The sequence below is a fragment of the Sardina pilchardus genome, chromosome 4 (genome assembly GCF_963854185.1).
Source record: "Sardina pilchardus chromosome 4, fSarPil1.1, whole genome shotgun sequence".
NCBI lineage: Eukaryota > Metazoa > Chordata > Actinopteri > Clupeiformes > Clupeidae > Sardina > Sardina pilchardus.
The window spans coordinates 1,946,799-1,967,993 of record NC_084997.1 but is presented as its reverse complement, the minus strand read 5'-3'; the positions used below and the strand labels follow the sequence as shown (position 1 = coordinate 1,967,993).

General features: G+C 39.8%; 1 protein-coding gene across 2 annotated transcripts in view; it reads right to left on the bottom strand.

Annotated features, from left to right (window-relative positions):
* uchl3 (ubiquitin carboxyl-terminal esterase L3 (ubiquitin thiolesterase)) overlaps positions 1-21,195 on the bottom strand; it is a 58,780-nt gene that overhangs the window by 6,062 nt on the left and 31,523 nt on the right. For both annotated transcript variants that reach the window (XM_062533721.1, XM_062533720.1), the window contains exons 5-7: positions 6,871-6,956; positions 6,714-6,761; positions 2,054-2,129 (exon numbers count right to left, since the gene is read on the bottom strand). In XM_062533721.1, the coding sequence (XP_062389705.1) occupies positions 2,054-2,129; positions 6,714-6,761; positions 6,871-6,956 (210 nt within the window). The remainder of the gene's footprint in view (positions 1-2,053; positions 2,130-6,713; positions 6,762-6,870; positions 6,957-21,195) is intronic.

Genomic DNA, 21,195 nt, shown 5'->3' with positions numbered 1-21,195 from the left:
CTGAAGACTACATATCCTGTTAAACTGTTTCCTCTGTCCACAACTGTTTCAAAATAAAAGTCCTCACTGCAATAATACACTATTAAGGCGAGACACGGCAGGTGAAAACATTGTTTTTCCATGCATCGGCCAATTTCGCGATTTTGTGCTAGTTTGCTACCTTAGCATGTATTCTTTCACCCTACTACAACAACAAAGTCCGATTTGAACATTAAGGTGTTTATTTCGTGACATTTTGTGTACTCGCGCCTATATATTTCTCCTAATTTCATCAAAAGTCCCCATTCTTAACTCATTCACTGCCATTGACGTCTTTAACTCTTTAACCGCCCAAGGCGCCGTACGGCGACAAGCAACATCACTGATTAAAAAAGACGGTAGATCCGAGTAGGGTGACTAATCGCCTTTGTACTCTCAACCACTAGTTGGCAGACATCCAGAGCTTCGATTCAAGCCCAAATTTGAGTAAAAAAGTTTTCAGCAAGGACCTGTATTACTCGCGAGAAACACAAGAAGACGCATTTCCTGTTTTTAACGCGGAAGTGAAATGCGCGATCGCACTGCACAAATTGAAGCAGAAAAACGGCAAATGTTTAAAAACAAAGTCGTGTGTTATGAAGTCTTGGGTCTGTAAGTCACCTACTCTGATTCTGAAGGAGAATATCTGCCTTTTGGAGATTATGATCGGTCGTCCATTGGCTGTGACAGTCAAGATGCGTCTGTGAATGGAGGTGCGTCTTTGCGTGTGTACGTCAGTGTTTACCTGCAGCAATGTTGATCAAAGGGTTCAAATAAGCATGGTGTGCTCGGTGCCAGTGATAATCATGATGATAGTGTCTGGTAATTTTCCCATTTAATCTCTCTCAATTCACTCTCATCTGGCGTAATAATCAAGGCAACTTGCAAACTACTGGCACTACTACTGCTTGTTGTCTATGGGGACTATTTTCAGATGCTGCGTACGATATCACTGCGCCTATGGTACGTTTGCAAGTTGCCTTGATTATTACGCCAGATGAGAGTGTAGTTCCATGTCAAATCAGCCTAGAAAAACGCCAGGTTTCATTTTCAGTTGGTCTTATTGCACTTTCTAACTTGAGGAGACACGTTTTAAATGGGAAAATTACCAGAAATCTTAGTCACTTTTAAACATAAAGCTAGCAGGCGAGAAGCTAATGGTCTAATACGATTCAATGATCTATGCTAGGCTGAAGCTAAAAGTTGTATCGCCAGACTCACAGAATGGCTGGATGAACGGGAACAAGGTAAATACCGATTGTTTTGCTTGAGGGGAGGTGGAAAATGAGCGTATTTCCGAAAAATGGCGGAATATCTCTTTAAGGCAAAGAAATTTTGCATTGCAAGCTTTCTGAAATGTGATGTTTAAATATGCAAATGAGACAAATGAGTAATTTGCATATATTTCTAGATTATCATCACCATTATTCATCTGAAAAATGCATTAAAACACCTCAACATCGTGTTAACTTGGCACGAAGTTCTGGAAGAACTGCGCCCATATATTTCCCATCAATTCTCCCCATTAGTCTAACGGTGACCCCGTCGCCTCAAGTTAAAACGTCTGATAAAAACTAGATTTCAGTAAGACTTAACAACTTGTTTGTGGTCTATAACATACATCAGAATGAGTTGGTGATGTAAAAATATGCAAATTTGTTTAAATTCATACCTACAAAATCACTGACCAAAATTGTCTAGGTCTTTTTTACTTTGAATCGTGAAAAAAAAATTATAGACCGACCGACCAACCCAATACATTTTTTTTTGACTGTTTCGGCAAACAAGAATATTCTTAAGGATGTCCTAATTTACATTTACTTTTCTAAAAGAACCTCATTACGAGCATTAATACTGGATAAGGTTGTGTTGATGATATCTTGCCACGTCAGTGGACATTTATGAAGCAGCTTCCGTAGCTGGTCAATCGTGCTTGGAGCTGGAGTCTATTACAATATACCATTTCATCGCATTTTCATCCCCCAAGAAATCCACAGTGTAGCTTTAAACAATATTTGCATACAATTTGTCTTACCTAGTTCATATAGATGACCTCCAACATTCACAAATGCTATGAAATGCAAATCCACCTTTTCATCTAAACTTGGAGCCTGAAAGACAATGGTCATAGTTAACACGATTGCAGAACATACATCAGGGACGTTCATAATCAATCCTTTCATTGTTAACCAATACTAAGAATTTTGACCGATCAGCTAAACCATTCCATTTTCCATCAGCAACCATATATTAGTTCATGTTGTGTGTGTGTAGTGATGCCACTAATGATTTATTTTAGTGCATGAAAATGCACTATACTATTATTCCAAGTGTTCTTATTCTTATAATTACAGTGCATGAAAATGCACTGTACTGTTCTTCCAAGGCTTCTTCTTATTCTTCTTCTAACGTATTTAATGCAGCTTCAACCGTTTGACGTAGAAACTTCATTCGAACTTTGTAACGTCTAGGACACCCGTGCTATGTGTTTTTCAACTTTGTAACTTTTATACTTTTTAAACTATAAATCAAAAACTATTAAAATTTCCCCATAGACTTAACATTGTGATTATGACATCATAATAGGGCTTAATATCATCAGCTATGCCTCCAGTCAACTATATGGAACCTCCACGTACCTAGCAACCAACATAGCAACCATTAAAATTAAGCATTTATGACAGTTTCCATAGCAACCAACATGATTATACTAACGTAACTTCTTTATTCCTGATAGTGGCCACCATGGATACCCTAGCAACAAATGTTTCAAAATAAAAGTCCTCACTAGCGAGTTAACATGGTTAGCATAGTAAGCATAATTAACATTGTTAGCATAACTGCTAGAAATCATTAGCTAAATTAGCTAGTCAACCTGGTTAGCATTGTTAGCATTGTTAACATAACTGCTAGAAATTATCAACTTAGTCAGCTAATCAACCTGGTTAGCATTGTTAGCATAGTTAGCTGATGATTTCTAGCAGTAATGCTAAGTTAACTAATCAACCTGGTTAGCATTGTTAGCATAGTTAGCATTTTTACCATAACTGCTAGAAATCATTAGCTAAGTTAACCAATCGACCTGGTTATCATTTTTAGCATAGTTAACATTTTAACATACCTGTTAGAAATCATTAGTTAAGTTAGAACTGGAATGTTTAAGCTTTAAACTGTCTACCTTCAGACTATCAGCTTTCTTTAAACTATGCAACCACCATGTTTACCTTGGCTACACCTTAGTAACCATATCAACATTATCTATCTTTACATTTTTGCATTTTCATGCACTGGTAATTCCTTGGAATTGCATTTCTAGTTCTTCTTCTAACGTGATTAATGCAGCTTTAACCGTTTAACGTAGAAACTTAATTCAAACGTTGTTGCGTAGGTCTTATTTAGGACATGTGTGCTTTGTATGTTTCAACTTTGTAACTTTTATACTTTTTAAACTATAAATTAAAAACTATTAAAATTTCCCCAAAGACTTAACATTGTGATTATGACATCATAATAGGGCAATTAGAATCTTATGCCAGGTGGCCAGGCCAGCTGCAGCAGCTCTCTCTCTCTCAGGCTTTACGCATACAATCTCTCTGTGAAGACTACATATGTGACTCTCCACAGCAAAACCAGTCGCTTGCCGCAACAGGCGTTTCTGAGAAAAATGACCATTTATGTTACTTGTGCTAAAATCGTGGAATTGTTTTTGTGTGTGTTTTGAAACAGTGGGAGGTCTGCACTGTACGACCGTGAATACATTTCGCCTAAAAACCTACCTTTTCTAGTCTAAAAACGTGAGTTTCTTGAGGTGAGAAATTCAATTCAAGCAGGAAGTTAGAGGCGGCTCGTTTTTGCCACTCTATTACAATATTTACGGTAAATGCACTCCTTGACAACCATCCACGTGCTGTGTCGTTGTAAATACGAGTAAGTACCGTAAATCTTAAAATAGCGGCGACCTTACAAAGCGTTCGTGAGTGTTGAGCCGACGGTTAACTTCAGAGGCAGATTTCTCCGTTTTTCTCTTGGCATGACAGGATGAACTCAACTCCTTTGAATGTTTATATTTCAGTAATATGACGTTCAATTCATTAGATAAAGGTATCGTTTTGAAGGTTGATTATGCCCCTTCCTGAAAACTTAACAGTGTTTCCCACACATAGACAAATTTGTGGCGGTGCGCCACAGATTCAGCACCGGCCGCCACATATTGCGTTTCGTTATTCTTTTATTTATTTATTTATTCTTATTTTGAAACGCTATTGAAAAACACGCAGCATTCGTAAAGCTGAATTTCCTTACCCTGCACTCCCTCTCTGTCACTCGCGCATCTGTCTCTCATACACACACACACACGCACAGCCCCTACCCTCCGTGCACACCGCGGCTGTCTGTCTCCATGAAAACCAACGAGATCATCCCTGGAAGCGTGGTAGGTGGTCGGACTGATGCACCTGACGCTGCTCGGGTAGAAGCATAAAGTTCTCCCGCAACTTTTGTAGTCTATGCGTGCAACTTAATTACCAAACAGTAGAAGTAAACTCATTCTCCGTGGCCCGCTCTCGTGCGCGCTCAATGGACAGCCGCCCTCCACATGCACATTTAATCCAAATAAAACATTCACAATCGTGGACGCATTGACGCACAGAAAACGACTAGCTAAATTACTGTTATATTCGGTTAGCATCATTAGTAGGCTATGCTGCAGACATTTGATTAAAACTCTTGCATTCAAGTTGACTGACCAACAATGTTTTTCAACTCCAAGACTTAAAAGGGCCTGTCCCAAGGAGAAAAAGTATTAGCTTACCTTGAGACTTAAACACCTGTGGGGAAACTGAACAGTCCAACCAGTAGAGAATGATAAGCTTAGCCTGCTATGTTTACAATATTTTGAGGCTTCAAGCAGACAGCTGAATTTAAGAAGTGGAGTTGTAATATGAATAGTAGGCTATAATCTGCTGTTAAGTTTGCTGTTATGAATATCAGAAATGTCAGTATAGGCCTATATAATGTAAATTTATATAATGTGTGTGTGTTTCAAATAAAGAATTACATTATATGCCTTATACATAATATTACATAAAAATTACATTATATGAAAGGAGAGCGATAAAAAGGCGATGCAATGAAAAATATGGGTACCTCCCCCCCCCCCCGGTAGGAATGGGGCGACCACCACACATTGCCTTCTAATCTGTGGGAAACACTGCTTAATAACTATGATTTTGAAAATTTGGACAATGTGACTGATTTCGCCGTGGAAGGTCACATATCCTGTTAAACTGTTTCCTCTGCCCACAACTGTTTCAAAATAAAAGTCCTCACTGCAATAATACACTATTAAATCATTTAACCATTGAAACTACTCAACTATTTAACTGTTCAACCATTCCAACTGTCAGTTATCATTAACTATGCCTCCAGTCAACTATATGAAACCTCCATGTACCTAGCAACCAACATAGCAACCATTAAAATTAAGCGTTTATGACAGTTTCCATAGCAACCAACATGATTATACTACCGTAACTTCGTTATTCCTGATAGTGGGCACCATAGATACCCTAGCAAATACTGTTTCAAAATAAAAGTCCTCACTAGCAAGTTAGCATTGTTAGCATTTTTAACATAACTGCTAGAAATCATCAGCTAAGTTAGCGAGTCAACCTAGTAGCATTGTTAGCATAGTTATCATTGTTAGCATTTTTAGCATAACTGCTTGACATCATCAGTTAAGTTTGCTAATCAACTTGATTAGCATTCTTAACATAGTTAACATTGCTAGCATAGTTAACATATTTAACACAACTGCTAGAAATTAGCAAAGTTAGCTGATCAACCTGGTTAGCATTCTTAACACTGTTAGCTAATGATTTCTAACAGTTATGCTAAAAATGCTAAGTTGGTCAATCAATCTGATTACCACTGTTAGCGTTTTGTTCAGTTTTCTTCAGTTAGCCTATTAGCCTGTTTGATGCTCATTGAACTCAATGCAAATCAAACAAGCTAATAGGCTAACTGAACAAAACTGAACAAAACACCATGCCTACCTCTAAGTATGGTGAAGGGTGTGTGATGATGTGGGTACATTTTAGTTCTAAAGACCAAGGGAACTTTATCAGTATCCTGGATGCATGAAATAAGTGGCCTTTAAAAATAAAAAAAACCCTATGTGTTAAATTCCCATAGGGTTACATAGGGGTGCCAATACTTTTGACCCCAGTATTTTGGGAAGAACATTTATTTATTTATGATACATTATTCCTTCACAAAGAAAATTGGTGTGTCCTTAAAGGTTGGATTTTTCCTAATTTTAATACTTAAGCCATTAAAATCAATTTCCAAAAGATGATTTTATATTCCTCTTTTTAGTCAACTTTAGCATGGGGTGCCAACAATTTCAACCATGACTGTATATTTACCCTATAGGGTTGTAACTGGGCTTGTGAAATAACTGGTCTGATCTAAATTGCATATCTTTTGTGTTAACATCACAGAACAAGATCAAATACTCTGTTCATCCATTCTATCACCCCTTTAAACACTATTACAAAACGGAAAAATGTTCTCGACTTTTGGAATTCTATTAATGAATTTTTAATCAGTAGAGCTTGAATTGCAAATGTTTGATTATTTTTTGCCAGAATTGCCTGGATTTTCATGCTATGAGGTGAATGAAACAGACATCTTACCTCAGTCTGTCCTTCTTGTGCACTTGTTTCATGTGTTACACGTATACTCTGTAAATACAAGGAAAAGAATGAATCACTGCTTGGTATTTTTCGCCAGTGTAAGGGTATATGATGCATGCTTCAAAATGACGTACTTTTAATTAATTTTGTTCAATACCTCATCTCTCTCAAGAAAAATAGCCTTCTCATCTGGACTCAACTTGCATGACTGCAGTAGGAACTTCTTCAGAGCTGAGTCTGATTCTAAAAATATATAGTCACAATAAATAGTAGCAATGGACATGGACATGGGCAGACAGCTGCCTTTTTTTTATAAAGAAAGTAGACTTTCACATTTGGCTAGAATGGTCCGTCAAAGTCATCAAATCATTCTCCCAATTGTAGTCCTCTTGCAGTACAAATTCGACAAATAATCAAGAACAATGGTATTTCTTTCCACAGTTATGTCAGTCTCAAAGTACAGGATTTTAAAATCAGGTGGCATCACACACATCAAGACAATCTCAATCAATAATCTTCTCTTTCACGCACACAATACAAGATTTTAATAAAAACTAGAAAATGTAATTTCGAGGAAATCACCAGTGCATGCAAAAGCAAGACATACAGTGAGGAGAAAATGTATTTGATACCATGCTAAAGTTGCCTAAAAAGAGGAATATAAAATCGTCATTTGACAATTGATCTTAATGTCTTAATTCAAAAATTGAGTAAAAATAAAACCGCTAAGTACGCCAATTTTCTTTGTGATGGAAGAATGTTTCGTAAATAAATAAATGTTCTTCCTAAATGCTAGGGGGAAGTAAGTATTTGACCCCCAATGTAACCCTATGGGAATTCAACACATAGGGTTAACATAGGGGCGGGCAGATTTTTATTTTTTAAGGCCAGCTATTTTATGGATTCAGGATATTATGCATCCTGATAAAGTTCCCTTGGCCGTTGGAATTAAGATAGCCCCACATCATTACATACCTTTCACCATAGCTAGAGATTGGCATGGTGCTTTTTCCAGTAGGCCTATTAGCCTGTTTGATGCTCATTGAGCTCAATGCAAATCAAACAGGCTAATAGGCCTACTGGAAAAAGCACCATGCCAATCTCTAGCTATGGTGAAGGGTATGTGATGATGTGGGGCTATTTTAATTTCAAAGGCCAAGGGAAATTTATCGGGATGCATAATATCCTAGATCCATGAAATAGCTGGCCTTTAAAAATAAAAATCTGCCTGCCCCTATGTTAACCCTATGTGTTAAATTCCCATAGGGTTACATAGGGGGTCAAATACTTCCTTCCCCTAGCATTTAAGGAAAACATTTATCTATTTACGATACATTCTTCAATCACAAAGAAAATTGGTGTCCTTGGCGGTTTGATTTGTACTAATTTTTTGAGTTAAGGCATTAAGATCAATTGTCAAATGATGATTTTATATTCCTGTTTTAGCAGGGTATCAAATACATGTGCTCCTCACTGTACATGAAGATAAAACGTGAAACAAACTTTAATTTAGAAACAGTTGTGGACAGAGGACGTTGAACAGGATCTGTAGTCTTAACCTGTCAGATTGTGTGTGTGTGTGTGTGTGTGTGTGTGTGTGTGTGTGTGTGTGTGTGTGTGTGTGTGTGAAAAAGCTGATTTGAGTGTTGTGGAGTGCATGGAGAAGTGTGGTACAGTCATGGCTGAAAGTGTTGGCACCCCATGCTAAAGTTGACTAAAAAGAGGAATATAAAATCATCTTTTGGAAATGTATCTTAATTGCAGTTTATTGAATTTGACAGTCACTTCATTTAATTTATATAATAAATGTAGGCCTATCACACATTCAAATTGTAGTTACAATATGACTATGCAAATGATAAGACAATATTACATTACATTACATTAGGCTGGTGCTTTTTAACTTTTTAACATTAGCGTTTCAGTAGTATGTCAACCACGATTGCACTGTTATCTCGTCAGTCTCTTCAAGGTTGCTAGGGACTCTGATGGTTGCTATAGACTCTGAACAGGACGGTAGACTTAGCAAGCTAGCACTAGCAACGTTGTTGTTAGTCTTTATAGCAATATCCAATGTAAATGGTTCATACCGTTCACATGTTTTTCATCCTTGATGTAAGAAGTAAGCATATTTATTCGCTAGACCACGTGCAAACTACATCCACTGTGGTCGATCTTCGGTATGTTTGCTTGCTCTATGTCTCTGCATGTTGGCTCTACAGGCAGATACTAATCATCCAAATGGCACTGCTGCCATCTAGCGGTTCGGATCGCTAGTACAGTCTGTTTACAAGCCTGAAACTCTGCCAGATCATTCCCAAGCCCACCCATGAGCCCTCCCCATTGAAAAATGCAATTGACGTCTATAGACGTCAATGGCAGTCAAAGTATGTGTCTAAATTGACGTTTAAAGACGTCAATGGCAGTGAATGAGTTAAGAGCAATTCTAACAACAATTAAAAAAAACACAATAAGTGCATCAGTGACTGCAATTGTCTGTAGTAGTGCTAGGAAAGGAGATGTTCTCTGAAGACCTGGGTTTTCAGACATTTTTGAAGATGGCGAGGAATATCCCTGCTCTAGTAGGAACAGGTAGTGTTTCACCATCGAGGGACGGCAGATGAGAAAAGTTTGGATTGGTCATATCATATGCACAAAAAGTTTCAAATATGCCCAGCTACTAGGCCGAAGTCAAATAGCCTAGACTGGACCAGGTTTGTCTCTGTGGAAAATATTTAGACAGGATCAACAGTAAAGACTCAAATTTAGAGTAATGATTCAAATATAAATATAATTCTCTGTGCGGATATCAGGGCCAAAAAAAGTAGCGGACAGACCCTCATATAACAAGCAACAGTTGTTCAGGGACAGCTAACTTGATGGTCCTTAGTTGTGAGTGAAAAGCCATATTGTCATCCAAATATCCATAGGCCTCAGTTTGTGTCACAGTCTTTTGTCGACTTAAAACTGTAGTTGTGGTCTGCAGTATCTGGACACCAACATCACACTTCTACAGAGGCATATTTTCCAAATTGCTGACATTCACCTAGCTACATCAGATTCAGTAACTTCAGGTTCAACACATGATGTGTCCGGCTGAAGACATCTTCTTTTGGGAGGTGCTCTTCCAGATGACATTGACCCCTGATAAAATACAACAGAAGAGAAAAGGAAATTTACTTACATGTAGACTACAACTCAGCGCAACAACAAATTTAACCCAAAAACAATCATGAACATTTTACACAACATCTACATCAAATATCCAAGTGAGTTTTAAATGTGAGTGCTACCAAAAAACAGTTTATTACAATACTGAATCAGAGGAAAACGCACCAAGATCTTTCCAAATAACTGATGTTTTCATGGTTAACGTTACCAATATTGCTACTAGCACCTCGCTTGCCCCGAACTCCATCATACGTTTTCTGTTTGTAATGCCAAATCATTTTGATTTGATGGCCACCATGGCTGCCCTTAACGTTAGTAGGTAACGGAATTTTTCAATAGTGCCATTTAGTTGATGGAGATAATTATTCTGGCGACTGCCTAAGTTCCTAGCACATACTAACTTTACAGTTTTGCTTCTACATAAAATAGCCTATTTGGTGCCATGTGTTCTTAGGCTCACACACCAACTAGAGATGCACCGATAGATCGACTGGTGACCGGAATCAGACGATTTTGACGTGATCGGCCATGACCGGCGACCGGCCGATCAGTCTGAGACCTGCCGATTTTATGCCGGTCAAATGCACTCCCACGTAATTGTAACAACATCACAGAGCTGAGTTAGCAAAGTTGATGAAGCTAGCAAAGGCCAACAGTGAGGGCTAGATAAAGCGCTAATATTGAGTTTTTCTATGCAGCGAACGCTGTGCTTTGGCATATTGCGTGGAATTTACTGAGCTGTCACTTCACTAGACTGTGTAGACAGCGCCCATCACTGCCCGTCCCTGCCCGTCCCTGCCGCTAATTGCGTGCCCACATCTGAACCACAAGCGCAGCTGAACAGATAACCGATTGCGACATTAAAAAGAATCAAACTTTAGCGACCATAGGCTATACTACAACATGATAAGATGTCAACAAGCAGTGACATAGCCTACAGTAGCCTAGGAGTAGTATATCTCCACTTAGAGCGAGACACGGCAGGTGTAAATATTGTTTTGCTTCGGTTTGCCACCTTAGCATGTATTCTTTCACACTACTACAACAACAAAGTTCGATTTACACATTTAGGTGCTTATTTCATTACCCTTTGTCTACTCATGCAGGATAGGCTATAGTTCTTCTAAATTCGCCAAAAGTTAGCATTCTAACGTTTCATACACTACCGCGACCGTGATAAAACATATCCTTCGTGGGGTCATTGGAAAGCTGCGTTTCTCCTGTATAACGGTGTGCAATCCGAATATGGACACTTCCTTTGTATCCGCAAGCATTCGCGAAAGTTCAAAGACGAGTGTAGACTCGCATGTAGGCCTAATTGGCTGTTAGGGTTTTTGTTGTCATTTTCCAATATAAACATCTCAGCCTATGTAGCACCTACAGTATATGCACACCTAACTTTCCAGTTGTACACTTATCAGTATTCTGAAGATTTTTACAGTTGGATATTGAATGTGAGAATGAAAAAATAGGTGTCCCATAGAGTGCATTTCTATTAGTGTGTGAAATGAATGTCCCACACTGGAAAGCATTATAGTTTGATACTGCAGCTGAAATTAGACTTGAATAGAAGAAAAATCTGTCTGCTCACATTTTTTTACCAGCCATTCCATTATTTATAAGTTGATTTCATTTCCATATTAACATGTTCTATTAAAGAAGAGATAGAAAATAGCTTTTTGAGTATGCTGTAAAGTGGTTAGAAGAAATGAAATCGGAATCGGCTAAAATCGGTATCGGCAGGTCAAATTCTATGAAAAATCGGAATCGGCCAAAAAATTACAATCGGTGCATCTCTACCACCAACATAGATAGCGTTACAATTAGATGGTGTTTCGCCATGCAAGACTACAACAGCATGCTAGTCATTGTGGCAACTGGCAAGATTTAAGATTAATACTGTTAGACAAAACTTACCTTGATGTTTTCAGAACAAGTCCTTTCGGTTGATGTTCAAAATTCACTTCTGACGAACAGCTTGGTCCTAGGCTCGCCCTGAGAATCTGTGTAGTCCTTATGTATGGTGTTACACAGGGGCAGGCTGTGTAATAACGGCGGGTGAACTGATATATTTTTGTTCCATATTTGTATTTTCCCACAGCTGTTGTAACAGCTGAACACACAACAGGTTCTTCCCGACATCGTAAGCCAAAAAACAAAGGGGAAAAAAGACAATTTGTTCAACTCCACAAGCTATCATAAACGTTAGCGTCGGCTTGTCAACTATGAGCTGGCGTCGTGTATTCAGTGTAATGGTGAAGCTTCTCCTCATGAATATTACTGAGATTCCTATCTGAGCTTGATTGCTCTTCCTTCATCCTTAAACTACCAGGATGTTTGTCACAGTAAATTGAAATTGAATTTTGAGAACTGAATTCGAAATTGCGAGAACCGAACATGAGCACATAAAAAGAGTTGAATTTTCATTTTTCTTAGATTCCTTTTACAAACTAATAAATTCAATTTAAAATTATACTATTCAGATTCAGCTTTTCAATGCAATGATTCAAATTTAAAAATTAAAAAAAGTTTCTGCCCATACCGGTGGTTACCATCTTATTACAGCTAAGGTTTGTTTACATTTTCATTTAACGAACCAGTGGTGTTTTCCCCCGGGAGCCAAGGGAAGCCAGGCTTCACCTATCTTAAAGCTGTGCAATTAATTGAATTTCAATTTCGATTTCAATTTTGGCTCCTAACGATCACCAAAATAGTACAATCGAGAAAAAACAATTACTTTGCATGTTCTGTTTTGCAAGAACACTCTTACTTTGTTTTGCGTTCTGAATGACACGCACACTCGCACGCACACTCGCCTCTCCCGAAGCCACCACAAACTCTCTCTAACCTGAGTGAGGCAAGTCGTGTGCATATCATCCGCTAGCAATATTGTCAAATTAACAACTTATAACTATATCTACTAGCGAGATTTCAGATGAGTTTTTTTAATCAGCCACTAGCGATAAATTAACTAGACTACTTTTCTGGCATTCTCGAGGTCTGGAGACTAACGTTCTGAATGTAGTCTATGTACCGTCCTTGAGTTCGGCTGTGCAGTGTGTATGATCGCCCCTCACCTCTCCTCCCTCGCTCACTGGCCCTCATTTGTGACCTTCCACGGCAAAATCAGTCACATTGTTCAAATTTTCAAAATCATAGTTATTAAGTTTTCACAAAGGGGCATAATCAACCTTCAAAATGATACCTTTATCTAATGAATTGAACGTCACATTACTGAAATATAAACATTCAAAGGAGTTGAGTTCATCCTGTCATGCCAAGAGAAAAACGGAGAAATCTGCCGTCGGCTCAACACTCACGAACGCTTTGTAAGGTCGCCGCTATTTTAAGATTTACGGTACTCACTCGTATACAACGACACAGCACGCGGATAGCTTGGTGGTTGTCAATAAGTGCATTTACTGTAAATATTGAAATAGAGCGGCAAAAACGAGCCGCCTCTAACTTCCTGCTGGAATTGAATTTCTCACCTCAAGAAATTCACGTTTTTGGACTAGAAAAGGTACGTTTTTCGGCGAAATGTATTCACGGTCGTACAGTGCAGACCTCCCACTGTTTCAAAACATACATAAAAAAAATTCCACGATTTTAGCACAAGTAACATAAATTGTCATTTTTCTCAGAAACGTCTGTTGCGACAAGCGACTGGTTTTGCCGTGGAGAGTCACATTTATGAAACGTGCGTACGACCAAAAACAGGCGTAAAACAGGCGTACGCTTGTTTCCACGCAAAGTATGGCATTTATAAATATGAACGTGATCGGTGCTATACGCTCAAATCTCACGTCTAGTCTGAACTCGCGTACGCAAGTTTTTCAGGCGGCATAGCATCGCGCAGCAGTAAATCGGCGGTGCATTAGAAAGTTTAATAGTTTAATTGATGGACTATCTCGGACATAACACCTTTCCTTTAGATGTGCAGCCTATTTGCTGTAATGTAGCATATTATATTGACACATTTCATGGCTTAGGATAGCCATATAGGAGATGATTACAGACGGTACGGGTTGAGAATGCTCCTTTCTTTGCCGCACATCGGGAATCCCGAAGGTTCGGGACTTTGTAATTAAAACTGCAACCGCAAGGGGGCAACATAAGACCGCCCTAATAACATGAAGGTTCGGCTCATCCCGGAAAACACGGAAAAACCCGAAGACACCGCGCTGGTGACAAGCTGAGAAAAGAGACATGACGCACGGCATGTCAGATTGCAGTTGCAGAGTTTTCAAATGTTTTACAGCCTACCTCACAGCTCTCACGCGACATAGCCTATAACTCAGTCAGTCCAGCAGAGATGCCAGAGCAACGTTTTGGTCAATGGAGAGGGAGACAAATGCTCCGCATATCCGTCTCATTTAATCCGTCTTATTTAAATCATTAAAATGACGGTGATGACTGGCGAAATTAATCAAACGACGTTTCAATAAACCATTGTTGAAATGAATGAAAATGGTTTTAGAAAATCGCCTATAGGCCTATCAGAAGGAAATAGCCTTCAATTCAACCTGAAAGACTCGATAGGCAACCTTAGATTACTAATTCATTACGGTTACAAGACCGCATTTCCGAGAATAGGCTATTATTGACAAGGCGAAGACGAAAGAGATGGACAAGATGGATATTTAGGCTACATTTATATGCTAGGAATACTTAGAAATGTGTACAGGGCAGGCTATTTTAAAACGGAGGCATGTTCATTTTAACCGGCGACGCTGGGTACATGTAGGCTACCCAGCACTTGTTATCACAGATTTTGTCCCCACCACTTTTGACAACTGAAAATAAAATTTATTTAACAGAAATCTCTTTAATACATGCCTATGCTTGTCACTTTACTTATAACCGTAGGCTACATGCATGGAGAAGATCGGGCATTTTGTAACATTGTAACAATGGATGGTCAGATATGCGATAGGGCAGTGAGGGTGATTCATTGTAACCATCAACTAGTAAACCTAGCTCCGCAAAATAAGTTTCTAGCAACTTATATAGATCTCGGTATGCAAGTTCATGTTAATTCAGAGATAGGCATAGACTACCGTAGGCTACTGTGCGTCAAGCTATATGACAGCATTTTATCATGTGGTGAATTAATGACTAACGTCAGTTTAACATGTCAGAACTTTTGATCGGCGTTTAAAGTGCATGCCGCGAATAAATAAACTCGACTGACTGAATCCCTTATATTTGTTGGCAAGTGTTAAGATGTAGGCTAAGCAACAATTGATTGGGACTCCAGCTGTGGCACAACTGGTCGAGGCATCTATACCGCACGCTGGCGACCGGGGTTCGAAACCCATTCCATGAACCTCTACGGAACCCATAAAGACAAAAGGCCTTTTTTATGGAAAAAATGAAAGATTTCCTCAGTTTTGCGATTTTTTTTATGTTTGCGATGTCTGCTGAAAGGAAAAGTTAATATATGAATTCGTGGTTCAGCGCACATACACATTTTTAGATTTACATAAGGCTCAAATGTCTGTCGAGACGAGAGAGAGGGGGGAGGGAGCCAGTCGTCCTCAATGCCGCATATAGGTAGGCTATAATGTCTAGTGAACTGGTTAGACGAGTGTGGGGGAGGGGGAATGATCGCACAAGACAATTGCTCTTCATGAAATGGATAGTCTCACAGACGGCTGTCGATTTTTAAATGTAGCCTACTACATCACTTGCGAAATCGGACGTGGCACATAGCCTAATTATTAGGCTACTGGATTTAATATAGCAAGTCCATAGACTTTGTTCATCCTATATTATATACTTTTAAAATGAAATGTGCTGCGGGGAAGCATTGGGGAAGTCAGTTTAGATTGTCCTGTAACAATTTGCCTCTTATTATAATCAAGAGTATACTGCCACTACGCACATAATAGCCTATATAAGGTTACGGGCGGATGCGAGCAACCCCATGCAAAAGAAGGCCTTAAGTTAACGGACAGAAGGCCTGTTTACATGTCAAACATGCATTAAATCTAAAAAACACAAATATCACACTGTATTGTGTTGTAAACAGTTAATGAGTTTGTAGCCACTAGTGCGCAACTGCATCGCGCAGTGAGCTGAAGGAGGACCGACACTTATTAACACAAAGCTTTGTAAAGCAATAACAACCACCCCTTAACGTTCATTGTTCATAAGTCCAAACAATAAGTATAAAAATCCGACAATCCAAAACGATAACAAGATCTCCCAGAAACGAAAAACAAGTTTGTTGAGTAGCCTAGTCCTTCCAACAATCTCAGCTTTTGCGTTAGATAAAAGGCATGTCCTGCTGTATTCCAATGAGATAAAATCATCCACAAGGTAGGCTAAGGGTCACGGTAATGCAGCATGCAGGAATCTCTCTCTCTCTCTCTCTCTCTCTCTATATATATATATATATATATATAAATAACACACAAAACTTTGTTAAGCCAGCTCCATACACAACAATAGCTGCCGCGCGCTCTCCCCGGCCTCCATTTAAACTAAGGGCAATCCAGAGAGGGTTATGCTCATTTTTGTAGGCTTCACCTCACCGGCAAGCATGCACGCAAATGCTGGTTTTGCACATCTACAATATAGGCTAATTGGCCAGGCTATATATAATAGGCTTAGGACTGTATTTTGCCTTTGTGCAACTTTAGTTCTACTCAATCTAAATTATTGTCAGTAAGGATTGGTCATATTACCAAATGGCGAACCTCGAAAATTATTTAGGATATAGAGCCGTGTCCATTACGCACTACAGTTATTTTTTAGGCTATTGTTTTATTCGAGTGTTTTTGTCTACCATGGCAACATAGTTGAAACGTTCGCTCTAAGCTTATGTATTTCCAATCGGCTTTCACAATCAGCTACAGCTGCGCCGATGATCACCATGAAAACTTGCAATGTCTATACAGAACTGCTTTCACTTCCCCGAGTCGCGAACGCAACATGCACAACAATATACCGATATTTAACAAATGTATCTCCAGCTCTCAAAACCGATGAGGTCCAGATCTCAGTGGCCTAGCTGCCTACAGCCATGCATAGTAAGCCTAATGATAGCCTAATAGTTATGACATTAATAGCCTATTAATGACCTCATGTCGGAATGGCACGTTGTTTGAAAAAAAAAAGTTAAATACCGCCGAGTGGGGATATGTCGGAATGAACAGCGGATACCAGCTGGGTTGTAAAACATTCGAAAACTCTGCAACTGCAATCTGACATGCCGAGCGTCTGTTCAATACGGAAGAAAACTTTAACTTATATTACTTAGCCTATATATTTCTTATAATGAAACGTGAAGAAAAAATACGAGGACTGACCATCTCGTTTCTACATTTGATTGGTAGCATGTTTGTAGCGCGCCAGTTACCAATCCCCTACATCAAAACAACTTAGAATCAATCAAAGAATCAGCTGTGTCGGCGTTAGGCTGTAGGCGATTTTCTATAACCATTTTCATTCATTTCAACAATGGTTTATTGAAACGTCGTTTGATTAATTTCGCCAGTCATCACCTTCATTTTAATGATCAAATGAGATTAAGGAGTCGACTATTGACGGATATGCGGTCTTCATCATTAAATGCAGATGAAATGTGAGTTGAAACTTTCTGCCACCTGGTGGTTGTTTGGGTACATTGCCTTAGCCTCGAAAAAAATCGGCTTGACAGCCTGCGGGATCTCTTCAGGAGTCCCGCGGGAAAAGGTGCATTCTCAACCTGTACCCACTGTACTTTCTCTTTGGCAAACGCAACATTCATGAATTATATATTTTAAATTATTTTCAAGGGGCAAATTTCAGTGTTGTACGGTTCTGTAATGAATGTATTTGTAGTATGATGCGTTCTCTCTGCGAAAATAAAGTCTGTTGCGCTTAAATCGCTTCCCGCCTTCCTTGATGACAGCTTCTAGCTGTCAAAATGAACAAGGTTCAGCTGGACGTCACTGTGGCTCGAGATCACTAATGATCTCTTTTGGACGTATAATGCACCTTCATGTCATAAATTCTAGGGGCGAGGCCATTAAAACGAGCATAATATAGGGGCGTGATATACACATCACAAGGACATGAACACACAAAAAGAACACATTGTGCCATACTAAATGGTCAGGGAAATAGTAAATAAATAGTGTAAATAATAAACAATAAATGGCAAGATATGATGGGAATGCACATTTCTGTGGTAGGCTTTTTGCTGTAAAGATAATGAATCCCTATTCATCCAGGTGACACTTCTTGTAGTGTTTCATGGTACTTCTCATTGCAAGGCATAACATAAAAACCCACTCCACACTGCCTACACCTGTAGCCTATTTTGTCTGATGGCAGCTGTTACATCTGCCACGCGCGCCGGCCGAGTGGAGAGAACTCGCATGGCTCCGTCTGTCATTCTCGTTGCGACTCCCCACACTGCCTCTACATTTCCCCTAGCTCTCCTATGGACATGTCGACCTCGTCTAACACATCTATTGATATTAGACAATGGCTCCACTACGTTACCGTCCTCGCGATTATGGAGAGGCACACTGTCACTGTCGAGGGAGCATATGGCTAGCGCGATAAAAACACAGTGCCCCGACGCCACTTTCGTTCTCCACACACAACTAACACGTCTGATGAGGGTCTGCTAACTGTTTCATGATAGGCCTACTTCTCATTGCAAGGCATAACATAAAAACCCACCCCACACTGCCTACACCTGTAGCCTATTTTGTCTGACACCAGCCTGTAGGTCTGCCACACGCGCTTCCCGAGTGGAGTGAATCAGCATGGCTCTGTCCATTTCTCATTCTCGTTGCGACTCCCCACACTGCTGCTACATTGCCCCACAGATGTCCTATGGACACTTCGACCTCCATACAACATACCCATTAGTATTGGACAAGGGCTTCATCACGTTACCGTGCTCGCAATTATTGAGAGGCACACGGAAGACGAAGGGGCAAAATGGCTAGCGCGATAAAAAAAAGGCAGAGAACTTTCGTTCTCCACACAACGAACACGTCTGATGAGGGTCTGCTAACTTCCCTATGAACCTCCCGTGAAATACAGTTCCCAACACTGACATTGGGCAAAAGATCCACGTTTGTGCTTGGTGTAGGACTTATCTTTACGTTGTCCAGCTGCAGCATTGCTTGCTAGGCAGAGACGCGTGTGAATAAACTAATCCCCGTCAGCCAGATAGGCAGATATTTCACTTCACAATCACTGTCAGTGAACAGAAGACCCAACACTTCATTCCTGGTAAACTTTTTTGATGTGTTTAGACGATAATCTAATGCTATTACTCGTTTATGTTCACAATACCGCTCTGGCACAATGGCTCACAGCAAACTAGCTCAGCTCATATTTCGCGCTGATTTAAAGTGCCCTTCCTCGAATATTTTCTATAGAAGCATGACGTAATTCTGAGTCGGGGACGTAGTATGACATGTCTGCCAACTAGTGGCAGGGAGTTTGAACGAAATTTGACACCCTATTTGACCAATTCGGCCGTTTTATTCAGTACCGCATCTTGTCGAGTTAACTCGACGGTGGCGCTTAGAGGGTTAAGCATGATGCTGGCAGGCGAGATGCTAATGGTCTAATCCGATTCAATGATCTATGCTAGGCTGAAGCTAAAAGTTGTGTCGCAAGACTCACAGAATGCCTGGATGAACAGGAAAAAGGTAAATATCAATTGTTTTGCTCGAGGGGAGGTTGAAAATGAGCTTATTTCCAAAGATGGCGGAATATCCCTTTAACCCAGGAGCAGGACCAGTATCTGCTCCTTTGTGCAAGCCCTGCTAGAGCCCTACAGAATGACCTCCAGCAGGCCGCTGGTATGAATGTCTCAGACCACACGGTCAGAAACAGACTTCATGAGGGTGACCTGAGGGCCTGATGGCCTCTACAGGTGACAACGATTATAAATTACTATTATTTACTAGATGTATTAGAGATAGGGATGTAACGATTACCGGTGTGACGGTAAACCATGATAAAAATGTTGATGATAACAATTACCGCGTTCATTTCGAATATCATTATTATCACGGTTGATACTACGGTGTGGTAACCGCGTGTTTAATTCCTCCCAGCTTCATCCGAGCCTGCTTTTGACACAAGCTGGAAGGCTACTATGAAACAAAACTTTACCTTACTAATTCTGTTTTCTAATTGATGGATTTAACCATGATTCGGATAAGGCTACACCTGCTTTTAAAGGGCGCAACATTTTCACCCCAAAAGGTGCGCTATATCATGTGGCCACTCTGCGTCTTTTTATGTAGGCCTACACGTTCACATTAAATCTTGGTTATTCCACCAACGTTATCAGGAGAATGCCGTAAAGTTTTATGTTGAGCGCTGGGTGTCACTCATTGGATATAACAGATATACCAAACTCCAAATCATAAGTTAAGCTATAAGCAGCCAACATTTCCAACCAAGGAAAAAGTGAGCACAATGCCACGGTAACTTAACTACAGTAGGCTATGGAATTTAGTTCATTTAGGCCTACTGTAGTGTTTAATTCAATTTCCGAAAAAAGCTACACAGCCTATTGGCAATCTTTTCCATCAAGGTAACTATCCCGTTAGCTCACGCGTCATGTCTATCATTAGGCTTAGGGTTGGGCGATGTCCCCTTAATTGGCATATGACGATGTGAACAGTAAAACATCGCGATGGACGATGATATCGTCGGGGGGGGGGGGGGGGGGGTGTAAATAAAAATATTAAATATTATATAGGCTATATATGGCCTATATTAAATATTATATAGGCTATATATGGCCTGGTGAAAGTGGACAGCTAAGAGACATACTGACTAGGCTACTGTGTGGAAGATCTGATCCAAGAAAATCCTAGTTAAAGACCGAAAGACAGCCAATCTAAACACCTGCTGACACCAACCAGCGGTATATTGCACATTGCCAGCATTCGCTGGGCCTCGCAAAAAAAGCTAGGCCTACTAAAGATTATATCGCGGTCACTCATCTAAAATCTTAACTAGCCCAGTCTGTACCTAACTCATATGTTACGCATCCCACGTCATTAGGCTACCGGCTTGCCGACTGCAGTGGAAAGTGAAAGTAGTCTGCGATCGCGCCGTTAAGTCGAAGTAGGCTAAATAACAGTTGAAGTAGGCTAAACAACTTTTGCAAATAACGAATCCCGATTGCCACTCCGCTGCTGGGGCTTATAAAGGCAAATGCGTGAAATACAAGCATTACAGTGAAAGACGTAGGCTATAGCTTCTGATAACAATAACAAAATAAATGGTTTATTTTAACACGGTGGAGAATGACGCATTCGGTGCTTCAGAGGCTGTA